The sequence below is a fragment of the Ambystoma mexicanum genome, chromosome 9 (genome assembly GCF_040938575.1).
Source record: "Ambystoma mexicanum isolate Mex_15411 chromosome 9, UKY_AmexF1_1, whole genome shotgun sequence".
Lineage (NCBI taxonomy): Eukaryota > Metazoa > Chordata > Amphibia > Caudata > Ambystomatidae > Ambystoma > Ambystoma mexicanum.
In genome coordinates this window covers 131,809,886-131,822,185 of record NC_090931.1, presented here as the reverse complement: position 1 = coordinate 131,822,185, position 12,300 = coordinate 131,809,886, and the positions used below count along the sequence as shown (strand labels likewise).

Genomic DNA, 12,300 nt, shown 5'->3' with positions numbered 1-12,300 from the left:
CCCTTATACCTGATTCCCAAAGCCAATAATTGGAGCAGATCTCAAGCCTCTCGGAGACGCCCTTTAACACATTCTCTCAGAGACGCCCTTTAGCACATTCTTGTGAATCCCTCTTGCACATCAGTCTCTGAAAGATACTCAAGACTTCTTAAGATTAGCTCCTGCTCTAGGCTTCATGGTGTGCACGGTAGAAGGTGCAAATCTGAGTTGTTCACGGGCACCTCTCCACTCTAGTGCAAATCTCTGTGAAACAGGCCCTTCCACTGAATGCTTCAATATCATTCGCTGCCTGGCGACACAGGAAGTCAATGGCAATGAAATCATGACACAGTACGACTCGGTTGGAAAGTTTATTGGGTTGAGTAAACGGGGTGCAGGATGCGTGCATGGGCACACATCATGTAAACACAAGCATCCAGGCACTGCTGGTGCAAACCCTCGTACCATGGCAAGGCACCCCTCAGCTGGTGAATCGCTGGCCTACTTCTTATGGAGGCCGGCGATCGCTGGCTTCTCCTCGCGGGTGACGGGAATGATCCGCTCGGGCACGTCAGACAGTCTCCTCGGTCCGATCACAGTCAGTACGCCATCGGAGGACAACGACGAGGTGATGGACAGAGACTCAACGTCCACTGGCATCTTGTACTTCCGGTGGAAGTCTCTGGAAACATAGCCATGCTCATCCTAGGAAAAACCAAAACAAATGATTGAGATCACTGAGAGCTCAAATGTGTTGCGTAAGCTTGTCTTTGTGTGCACATGTCCAGTCCCCAATGCACAGACATCCTTGGAGAATGATATCTATATCAGCACCAGATTTGATACTCTGCCTCATCAATCTCAATTTCCTAAGTTAAAGTACATAAATAGTTCACAACTAAAGCCAAGGAGGGCACATAATATGTGTTGAATGAAGACCGTTCTTAGGGCCTCATTATGACTACGAGTTTGGGAGTAAGGTGGAAGAAAAACCTCCATCAAAAAGCTGGTGGTATTTCTTCCAGCTTAGCACCCAGAATTGGCCAATTCGGCAGTATATACACTAGCGTAATTACTGCCGACATCCCCCATGGAGTCCTCTGGACTCCAATTAATGGGGACTAACACTGCCTACTGCCACTTGTAATCCAACGGTAATAGGGCCGGACCAAGTGGCGTTATCGGTAATACAGTTTGGTGGTATCTCTTCAGATTTACCGCCCAGATGCCACCAAGCTCTTAATGAGGCCGATTTGTCCGGTGTTCCGTGGGTCACACCATCGCGCTTTGTGCCTGAGTGTCATTCAGTTGAGATTCTAGACTTTGCTCTCAGTCTTTAATGTTGAGGATATAGATCTGGAAGGCAAGCATTTAAAGTCTTTAGTTTGGCAAAAAGGAATCATCCCTTTTCTGTCTGTGTGTGTCTGTCTCCCTCTTTATCTGTGGAAGCTGTGCAGGGGAGTTCATTTCTCGCTTCAACATTAGGATTTTAAATTACAGCCACAACTTTGCATCCTGTTGGGGCCCAGCATGTCGTCAAAGCTCAAAGGATAAACCACACCTTGTGTAATATTAACACTGTTGTTACAGCGCTTGGACACGGTGGCGGAAATCTAGCATAAAACACTACACATGTGTTACTGTCTAACTGGCTGTATCTGTGTCCCTGACATATGTGTGAACGCTCTCTGTGTCTTTCTCGCTTTTACTCTTTCTAATCTTTTTATTTTTTTCCTATTTGGATTTTTATTTGTATTACCCTCCTCTCCACCTCTGCTCCCACCCATTTACTTTTTCTTTGTAATTATTTCCTCCCTCTCTCTTAATAGCTCCTCCTTTCTGTTTGTTTCTCTTTCACCATCTAGTTTTTTCTCTGATGTTATTTCTCAATCCCTTTATCCTTGTTGCTTCTTTCCTTCTCTCTAATCATGCTTGCCCGTCTCACCCCCTTTCATTCTTTCTCCCATACTCACTTCCTCTATCTCTCTGATTCTATGTCTCTACTTCTCACCCCCTTTCACTCTTTCTCCCATACTCACTTCCACTCACTTCCTCTGTCTCTCTGATCCTGTGTCTCTACTTCTCACCCCCTTTCACTCTTTCTCCCATACTCACTTCCATTCACTTCCTCTGTCTCTCTGATCCTGTGTCTCTACTTCTCACCCCCTTTCATTCTTTCTCCCATACTCACTTCCTTCAGCTCCGTGATTATATGTCTCTACTTCTCACCCCCTTTCATTCTTTCTCCCAAACTCACTTCCTTCAGCTCCGTGATTATATGTCTCTACTTCTCACCCCCTTTCATTCTTTCTCCCATACTCACTTCCTTCAGCTCCGTGATTATATGTCTCTACTTCTCACCCCCTTTCATTCTTTCTCCCATACTCACTTCCTTCAGCTCCGTGATTATATGTCTCTACTTCTCACCCCCTTTCATTCTTTCTCCCATACTCACTTCCATTCACTTCCTCTGTCTCTCTGATCCTGTGTCTCTACTTCTCACTCCCTTTCATTCTTTCTCCCATACTCTATCTCATTCACTCCCAGTAGCTCTCTGATTCACTTAATATACTCTTCATTTTGTTTAATTCCTTCTATGATTCCCTTGTCCCTTTCCTTTGTCTACCTTTCTGATTCCATGTCTCCTCTTCTGCCTCCCTTTCACTCTTTCTCCCATAGTCTTTGCTTCTGTTCCTTTAATTCTCTGATTGGAAGCCGCTCTTTATGTCCTCTAACTTTTTCCACTTCACCTCTTTCCTTGGCTTCCTCCATCTCCCTGTTTATATCCCTCCCTCCCTTTCTTTCTATGAATCTGCTTCAAGCCACTAATAGTTACTATGTTCCACTTTCTCTTTCTTCCGCTGTCTCTTTCTCTCCCTCTTGCTATTTCTCTCTCTCTCCTTTTGGCATTCTCAATGTGCTTATTTACTGCTCTATTCTGGTAACATCTATAATGTATTTTTCCATTTAGTTCTATCCCTTTCCAAGGCTATGTGTGGGCGCCGCCCCTTCTCACATTCCCTCTCATTGTCTGTTTATTGGACTCTCTGTCACTTTCTTTCTTGGTATTTGTCTCAGTCGTGGTATTTCTATTTCAGTCTGATTTCTTCTCTGTCGCTCCATGTTTCATTCTATGCCCCTCTTTCCCTCTCACTATCTACACTTTCTCAAACTTGAGGGGCCTGCTACTCAGCCTTGATCTTTCCAGGAAAAACTCAACAGATCCTGAAACATGTTTGTCGCTAGAGGCTTCTTTATTCCGCAGCAGTGTCGAGTGCACAGCAGCGTGTAGGAGTAAGAAGTAAATGAGACACTAGAAGAAGCCAACAAACAGAAACGCGAACAAAGGGCAGTGTTCTGTTAAAGCGAGTCGATAAGTGCTCCTATATACTGCAGTCAGTCCCAAAGGTGTGGAATAGAAGGGATAAACTAGAAGATTGAAAACTGCAAAGGCATCAGTATAGATGGCTGTACATTAACTGTCGGAGAATAGATGTCTGTCCTGATGAAGGCAATGACAATGATGGAGCAACGAGTCAGTTAGCTCTCAAAGGGCCGAAACACAGTGAGTCAACATTCTCTTTGGATGAAAAGCTATGTCCTAATCATGTATACGTGACTATGAACTATTGTAAATCATAGTGCCGGATGAATTATGTGTGATTTAACATCAATTTTGGTTTGTTTGTATGTCATTGTTGATCATTCCCATGTAATTGGCTTTAAAAAAGATTTTAAAATGTAAACATGTTGTAGACTTGAAAATATTTTTGTAAATGATTGGTGAGTGTTTATCCACTGTATATTTCAGGATTCATTGATTTCAAATGCGTTCATGGCCAAATGAAGGCTGGGGCTCTTTCGCACTTGGTCTCTTGTTATTCTCTCTCTCTCTCTCTCTCTCTCTCTCTCTCTCTCACTCTCTCCCTCACACACACACACACATTCGGTCTCTCTCTCTCTCTCTCTCCCTCTCTCTCTCTCTATCTCACACACATTCTTTCTCTCTCTCTCTCTCCTCGTCTTTCTCTCGGGCTGTCCCTTTCATTCGTTCCCATCTGTCTTCTTCCCCCTCTCGCCTCTTCTTCAACTTTCACTGGCTTGGTGCCCTAGCACCATTTTAAGCCAACAACTTTCCCAGCTGTGTGAAGTCAACAGAAGGGGCACTGTGTCTGCTGGCCCCGTGCTCTGGTTATGTTGGTACAGAACTAAGACCCGCTTCTGTTGCAGATGCCTCGTGCTTTGTCTCAATGTCTTTGCTCGCCTGACATGTGAAAACATGGAAACACCCTATGATTGCAAGAGCGTCTGTGTTGGATGACTGCAAATTGCCAAGTTATGCTTTATCTGCCCTTTTCTTTACCTGATATGAATATTATTAAGTAATAGTTTTGCACATTTTATCTTCTGGTTTGTCAGTGACTAAATGTTTAAAGGGAGGACAATAAATATAGGCGCACCTTTAGATTATTTTAAGTCTCGTATTCCGTTGCTGATGTTATACAGCGCCAAATATGAGAACCATCCCACTTCAGGGAGCTAGGTCTTGAAGACGCTCTAAGGCAGCAGTCTCCAAACTTTTTTGGCCTGGGCTTCCTGAGCAAATTACGGGCAGGCTGGGCCCCCCAAAAATGCCAAATGGCCATTAAGTCCAAATGGCTGTGAAATATGGTGTGCCGTCTCCACACCCTGCTTCCAGTATGCCCATGGGCTCCCGCACCTTCGCCCATCAAAGTCTTTGGACTTCCTCATCACACACATAGCCCAGTCCCTGGGCTCTCCCCACCCCAGCCCAACACAGACCATGGGCTCTCCCCACCCTGCTCCCAACAAAGTCCCTGGGCTCTCCCCACCCTGCTCCCAGCACAGTCCATGGGCTCTCCCCACCCTGCTCCCACCAAAGTCCCTGGGCTCTCCCCACCCTGCTCTCACCAACGTCCCAGGCTCTCCCCACCATGCGCCCACCAAAGTCCCTGGGCTCTCCCCACCCTGCTCCCACCAAAGTCCCTGGCTCTCCCCACCCTGCTCCCAGCAAAGTCCCTGGGCTCTCCCCACCCTGCTCCCACCAAAGTCCCGGGCTCTCCCCACCCTGCTCCCACCAAAGTCCCTGGGCTCTCCCCATCCTGCTCCCACCAAGGTCCCTGGGCTCTCTCCACCCTGCTCGAACCACTATCCCATGGCTCCCTCCCTATCCTGCTCCCACCAAAGTCCCTGGGCTCTCCCCACCCTGCTCCCACCAAAGTCCCGGGCTCTCCCCACCCTGCTCCCACCAAAGTCCCGGGCTCTCCCCACCCTGCTCCCACCAAAGTCCCTGGGCTCTCCCCACCCTGCTCCCACCAAAGTCCCGGGCTCTCCCCACCCTGCTCCCAGCAAAGTCCCGGGCTCTCCCCACCCTGCTCCCACCAAGGTCCCGGGCTCTCCCCACCCTGCTCCCACCAAAGTCCCTGGGCTCTCCCCACCCTGCTCGAACCACTATCCCATGGCTCCCCGCAATCCTGCTCCCACCACAGTCCCTGGGCTCTCCCCACCATGCTCCCACCAAAGTCCCGGGCTCTCCCCACCCTGCTCGAACCACTATCCCATGGCTCCCCCCTATCCTGCTCCCAACACAGTCTCTGGGCTCCTCCCACTCTGCTCCCAGCACAGTCTCTGGACTTCCTCATCACACATGTAGCCCAGTCCCTGGGCTCTCCCCACCCCAGCCCACCAAAGTCCCTGGGCTCTCCCCACCCTGCTCCCAACAAATTCCCTGGGCTCTCCCCACCCTGCTCCCACCAAAGTCCCTGGGCTCTCCCCACCCTGCTCCCACCAAAGTCCCGGGCTCTCCCCACCCTGCTACCACCAAAGTCCCTGGGCTCTCCCCACCCTGCTCCCACCAAAGTCTCCGGGCTCTCCCCACCCTGCTCCCACCAAAGTCCCAGGCTCTCCCCACCCTGCTCCCACCAAAGTCCCTGGGCTCTCCCCACCCTGCTCCCACCAAAGTCCCCGGGCTCTCCCCACCCTGCTCCCAGCACAGTCCATGGGCTCTCCCCACCCTGCTCCCACCAAAGTCCCTGGGCTCTCCCCACCCTGCTCCCACCAACGTCCCGGGCTCTCCCCACCATGCTCCCACCAAAGTCCCTGGGCTCTCCCCACCCTGCTCCCACCAAAGTCTCTGGCTCTCCCCACCCTGCTCCCACCAAAGTCCCTGGGCTCTCCCCACCCTGCTCCCACCAAAGTCCCAGGCTCTCCCCACCCTGCTCCCACCAAAGTCCCTGGACTCTCCCCACCCTGCTCCCACCAAAGTCCCTGGGCTCTCCCCACCCTGCTCGAACCACTATCCCATGGCTCCCTCCCTATCCTGCTCCCACCAAAGTCCCTGGGCTCTCCCCACCCTGCTCCCACCAAAGTCCCGGGCTCTCCGCACCCTGCTCCCACCAAAGTCCCTGGGCTCTCCCCACCCTGCTCCCACCAAAGTCCCGGGCTCTCCCCACCCTGCTCCCAGCAAAGTCCCGGGCTCTCCCCAACCTGCTCCCACCAAAGTCCCGGGCTCTCCCCACCATGCTCCCACCAAAGTCCCTGGGCTCTCCCCACCCTGCTCCCACCAAAGTCCTGGGCTCTCCCCACCCTGCTCCCACCAAAGTCCCTGGGCTCTCCCCACCCTGCTCGAACCACTATCCCATGGCTCCCCGCAATCCTGCTCCCACCACAGTCCCTGGGCTCTCCCCACCATGCTCCCACCAAAGTCCCAGGCTCTCCCCACCCTGCTCGAACCACTATCCCATGGCTCCCCCCTATCCTGCTCCCACCACAGTCCCTGGGCTCCTCCCACTCTGCTCCCAGCACAGTCTCTGGACTTCCTCATCACACACATAGCCCAGTCCCTGGGCTCTCCCCACCCTAGCCCACCAAAGTCCCTGGGCTCTCCCCACCCTGCTCCCAACAAAGTCCCGGGCTCTCCCCACCCTGCTCCCACCAAAGTCCCTGGGCTCTCCCCACCCTCCTCCCACCAAAGTCCCTGGGCTCTCTCCACCCTGCTCCCACCAAAGTCCCTGGGCTCTCCCCACCCTGCTCCCACCAAAGTCCCTGGGCTCTCCCCACCCTGCTCCCACCAAAGTCCCGGGCTCTCCCCACCCTGCTCCCACCAAAGTCCCGGGCTCTCCCCACCCTGCTCCCACCAAAGTCCCTGGGCTCTCCCCACCCTGCTCCCACCAAAGTCCCGGGCTCTCCCCACCCTGCTCCCAGCAAAGTCCCGGGCTCTCCCCACCCTGCTCCCACCAAGGTCCCGGGCTCTCCCCACCCTGCTCCCACCAAAGTCCCTGGGCTCTCCCCACCCTGCTCGAACCACTATCCCATGGCTCCCCGCAATCCTGCTCCCACCACAGTCCCTGGGCTCTCCCCACCATGCTCCCACCAAAGTCCCGGGCTCTCCCCACCCTGCTTGAACCACTATCCCATGGCTCCCCCCTATCCTGCTCCCAACACAGTCTCTGGGCTCCTCCCACTCTGCTCCCAGCACAGTCTCTGGACTTCCTCATCACACATGTAGCCCAGTCCCTGGGCTCTCCCCACCCCAGCCCACCAAAGTCCCTGGGCTCTCCCCACCCTGCTCCCAACAAATTCCCTGGGCTCTCCCCACCCTGCTCCCACCAAAGTCCCTGGGCTCTCCCCACCCTGCTCCCACCAAAGTCCCGGGCTCTCCCCACCCTGCTACCACCAAAGTCCCTGGGCTCTCCCCACCCTGCTCCCACCAAAGTCTCCGGGCTCTCCCCACCCTGCTCCCACCAAAGCCCCAGGCTCTCCCCACCCTGCTCCCACCAAAGTCCCTGGGCTCTCCCCACCCTGCTCCCACCAAAGTCCCCGGGCTCTCCCCACCCTGCTCCCAGCACAGTCCATGGGCTCTCCCCACCCTGCTCCCACCAAAGTCCCTGGGCTCTCCCCACCCTGCTCCCACCAACGTCCCGGGCTCTCCCCACCATGCTCCCACCAAAGTCCCTGGGCTCTCCCCACCCTGCTCCCACCAAAGTCTCTGGCTCTCCCCACCCTGCTCCCACCAAAGTCCCTGGGCTCTCCCCACCCTGCTCCCACCAAAGTCCCAGGCTCTCCCCACCCTGCTCCCACCAAAGTCCCTGGACTCTCCCCACCCTGCTCCCACCAAAGTCCCTGGGCTCTCCCCACCCTGCTCGAACCACTATCCCATGGCTCCCTCCCTATCCTGCTCCCACCAAAGTCCCTGGGCTCTCCCCACCCTGCTCCCAGCACAGTCCATGGGCTCTCCCCACCCTGCTCCCACCAAAGTCCCTGGGCTCTCCCCACCCTGCTCTCACCAACGTCCCAGGCTCTCCCCACCATGCGCCCACCAAAGTCCCTGGGCTCTCCCCACCCTGCTCCCACCAAAGTCCCTGGCTCTCCCCACCCTGCTCCCAGCAAAGTCCCTGGGCTCTCCCCACCCTGCTCCCACCAAAGTCCCGGGCTCTCCCCACCCTGCTCCCACCAAAGTCCCTGGGCTCTCCCCATCCTGCTCCCACCAAGGTCCCTGGGCTCTCTCCACCCTGCTCGAACCACTATCCCATGGCTCCCTCCCTATCCTGCTCCCACCAAAGTCCCTGGGCTCTCCCCACCCTGCTCCCACCAAAGTCCCGGGCTCTCCCCACCCTGCTCCCACCAAAGTCCCGGGCTCTCCCCACCCTGCTCCCACCAAAGTCCCTGGGCTCTCCCCACCCTGCTCCCACCAAAGTCCCGGGCTCTCCCCACCCTGCTCCCAGCAAAGTCCCGGGCTCTCCCCACCCTGCTCCCACCAAGGTCCCGGGCTCTCCCCACCCTGCTCCCATCAAAGTCCCTGGGCTCTCCCCACCCTGCTCGAACCACTATCCCATGGCTCCCCGCAATCCTGCTCCCACCACAGTCCCTGGGCTCTCCCCACCATGCTCCCACCAAAGTCCCGGGCTCTCCCCACCCTGCTCGAACCACTATCCCATGGCTCCCCCCTATCCTGCTCCCAACACAGTCTCTGGGCTCCTCCCACTCTGCTCCCAGCACAGTCTCTGGACTTCCTCATCACACATGTAGCCCAGTCCCTGGGCTCTCCCCACCCCAGCCCACCAAAGTCCCTGGGCTCTCCCCACCCTGCTCCCAACAAATTCCCTGGGCTCTCCCCACCCTGCTCCCACCAAAGTCCAGGGCTCTCCCCACCCTGCTCCCACCAAAGTCCCGGGCTCTCCCCACCCTGCTACCACCAAAGTCCCTGGGCTCTCCCCACCCTGCTCCCACCAAAGTCTCCGGGCTCTCCCCACCCTGCTCCCACCAAAGTCCCAGGCTCTCCCCACCCTGCTCCCACCAAAGTCCCTGGGCTCTCCCCACCCTGCTCCCACCAAAGTCCCCGGGCTCTCCCCACCCTGCTCCCAGCACAGTCCATGGGCTCTCCCCACCCTGCTCCCACCAAAGTCCCTGGGCTCTCCCCACCCTGCTCCCACCAAAGTCCCGGGCTCTCCGCACCCTGCTCCCACCAAAGTCCCTGGGCTCTCCCCACCCTGCTCCCACCAAAGTCCCGGGCTCTCCCCACCCTGCTCCCAGCAAAGTCCCGGGCTCTCCCCAACCTGCTCCCACCAAAGTCCCGGGCTCTCCCCACCATGCTCCCACCAAAGTCCCTGGGCTCTCCCCACCCTGCTCCCACCAAAGTCCTGGGCTCTCCCCACCCTGCTCCCACCAAAGTCCCTGGGCTCTCCCCACCCTGCTCGAACCACTATCCCATGGCTCCCCGCAATCCTGCTCCCACCACAGTCCCTGGGCTCTCCCCACCATGCTCCCACCAAAGTCCCGGGCTCTCCCCACCCTGCTCGAACCACTATCCCATGGCTCCCCCCTATCCTGCTCCCACCACAGTCCCTGGGCTCCTCCCACTCTGCTCCCAGCACAGTCTCTGGACTTCCTCATCACACACATAGCCCAGTCCCTGGGCTCTCCCCACCCTAGCCCACCAAAGTCCCTGGGCTCTCCCCACCCTGCTCCCAACAAAGTCCCGGGCTCTCCCCACCCTGCTCCCACCAAAGTCCCTGGGCCCTCCCCACCCTCCTCCCACCAAAGTCCCTGGGCTCTCTCCACCCTGCTCCCACCAAAGTCCCTGGGCTCTCCCCACCCTGCTCCCACCAAAGTCCCTGGGCTCTCCCCACCCTGCTCCCACCAAAGTCCTGGGCTCCCCCCACCCTGCTCCCACCAAAATTCCCTGGGCTCTCCCCACCCTGCTCCCACCAAAGTCCCTGGGCTCTCCCCACCCTGCTCCCACCAAAGTCCCTGGGCTCTCCCCAACCTGCTCCCACCAAAGTACCGGGCTCTCCCCACCCTGCTCCCACCAAAGTCCCTGGGCTCTCCCCACCCTGCTCCCACCAAAGTCCCTGGGCTTTCCCCACCCTGCTCCCACCAAAGTCCCTGGGCTCTCCCCACCCTGCTCCCACCAAAGTCCCTGGGCTTTCCCCACCCTGCTCCCATCAAAGTCCCGGGCTCTCCCCACCCTGCTCCCACCAAAGTCCCGGGCTCTCCCCACCCTGCTCCCACCAAGGTCCCGGGCTCTCCCCACCCTGCTCCCACCAAAGTCATGGGCTCTCCCCATCCTGCTCCCACCAAAGTCCCTGGGCTCCTCCCACTCTGCTCCCAGCACAGTCCATGGGCTCCCGCACCTTCTCCCATCACAGTCTCTGGTCTTCCTCATCACACACATAGCCCAGTCCCTGGGCTCTCCCACCCCAGCCCAACAAAGTCCCTGGGCTCTCCCCACCCTGCTCCCAGCACAGTCCCTGGGCTCTCCCCACCCTGCCCCCAACACAGACCATGGGCTCTCCCCACCCTGCTCCCAACAAAGTCCCTGGGCTCTCCCCACCCTGCTCCCAGCACAGTCCCTGGGCTCTCCCCACCCTGCTCCCACCAAAGTCCCGGGCTCTCCCCACCCTGCTCCCACCAAAGTCCCTGGGCTCTCCCCACCCTGCTCCCACCGAAGTCCCGGGCTCTCCCCACCCTGCTCGAACCACTATCCCATGGCTCCCTCCCTATCCTGCTCCCACCAAAGTCCCTGGGCACCCCCCACCCTGCTCCCACCAAAGTCCCTGGGCTCTCCCCACCCTGCTCCCACCAAAGTCCCAGGCTCTCCCCACCCTGCTCCCACCAAAGTCCCTGGGCTCTCCCCACCCTGCTCCCACCAAAGTCCCGGGCTCTCCCCATCCTGCTCCCACCAAAGTCTCTGGGCTCTCCCCACCCTGCTCGAACCACTATCCCATGGCTCCCTCCCTATCCTGCTCCCAACAAAGTCCCGGGCTCTCCCCGCCCTGCTCCCACCAAAGTCCCTGTGCTCTCCCCACCCTGATCCCACCAAAGTCCCGGGCTCTCCCCACCCTGCTACCACCAAAGTCCCTGGGCTCTCCCCACCCTGCTCCCACCAAAGTCTCCGGGCTCTCCCCACCCTGCTCCCACCAAGTCCCGGGCTCTCCCCACCCTGCTCCCACCAAAGTCCCTGGGCTCTCCCCACCCTGCTCCCACCAAAGTCCCCGGGCTCTCCCCACCCTGCTCCCAGCACAGTCCATGGGCTCTCCCCACCCTGCTCCCACCAAAGTCCCTGGGCTCTCCCCACCCTGCTCCCACCAACGTCCCGGGCTCTCCCCACCATGCTCCCACCAAAGTCCCTGGGCTCTCCCCACCCTGCTCCCACCAAAGTCCCTGGCTCTCCCCACCCTGCTCCCACCAAAGTCCCGGGGCTCTCCCCACCCTGCTCCCACCAAAGTCCCGGGCTCTCCCCACCCTGCTCCCACCAAAGTCCCTGGGCTCTCCCCACCCTGCTCCCACCAAAGTCCCTGGGCTCTCCCCACCCTGCTCGAACCACTATCCCATGGCTCCCTCCCTATCCTGCTCCCACCAAAGTCCCTGGGCTCTCCCCACCCTGCTCCCACCAAAGTCCTGGGCTCTCCCCACCCTGCTCCCACCAAAGTCCCTGGGCTCTCCCCACCCTGCTCCCACCAAAGTCCCGGGCTCTCCCCACCCTCCTCTCAGCAAAGTCCCGGGCTCTCCCCAACCTGCTCCCACCAAAGTCCCGGGCTCTCCCCACCATGCTCCCACCAAAGTCCCTGGGCTCTCCCCACCCTACTCCCACCAAGGTCCTGGGCTCTCCCCACCCTGCTCCCACCAAAGTCCCTGGGCTCTCCCCACCCTGCTCGAACCACTATCCCATGGCTCCCCGCAATCCTGCTCCCACCACAGTCCCTGGGCTCTCCCCACCATGCTCCCACCAAAGTCCCAGGCTCTCCCCACCCTGCTCGAACCACTATCCCATGGCTCCGCCCTATCCTGCTCCCACCACAG

General features: G+C 58.0%; 1 protein-coding gene across 3 annotated transcripts in view; it reads right to left on the bottom strand.

Moving 5' to 3' along the window:
* Positions 1–342: 342 nt before the first annotated feature.
* CRYAB (crystallin alpha B) overlaps positions 343–12,300 on the bottom strand; it is a 61,740-nt gene continuing 49,782 nt past the window's right edge. For all 3 annotated transcript variants that reach the window (XM_069614300.1, XM_069614301.1, XM_069614299.1), the window contains one exon: positions 343–684. In XM_069614300.1, coding sequence (XP_069470401.1) covers positions 481–684 — 204 coding nt within the window. In that variant the 3' untranslated portion in view covers positions 343–480. The remainder of the gene's footprint in view (positions 685–12,300) is intronic.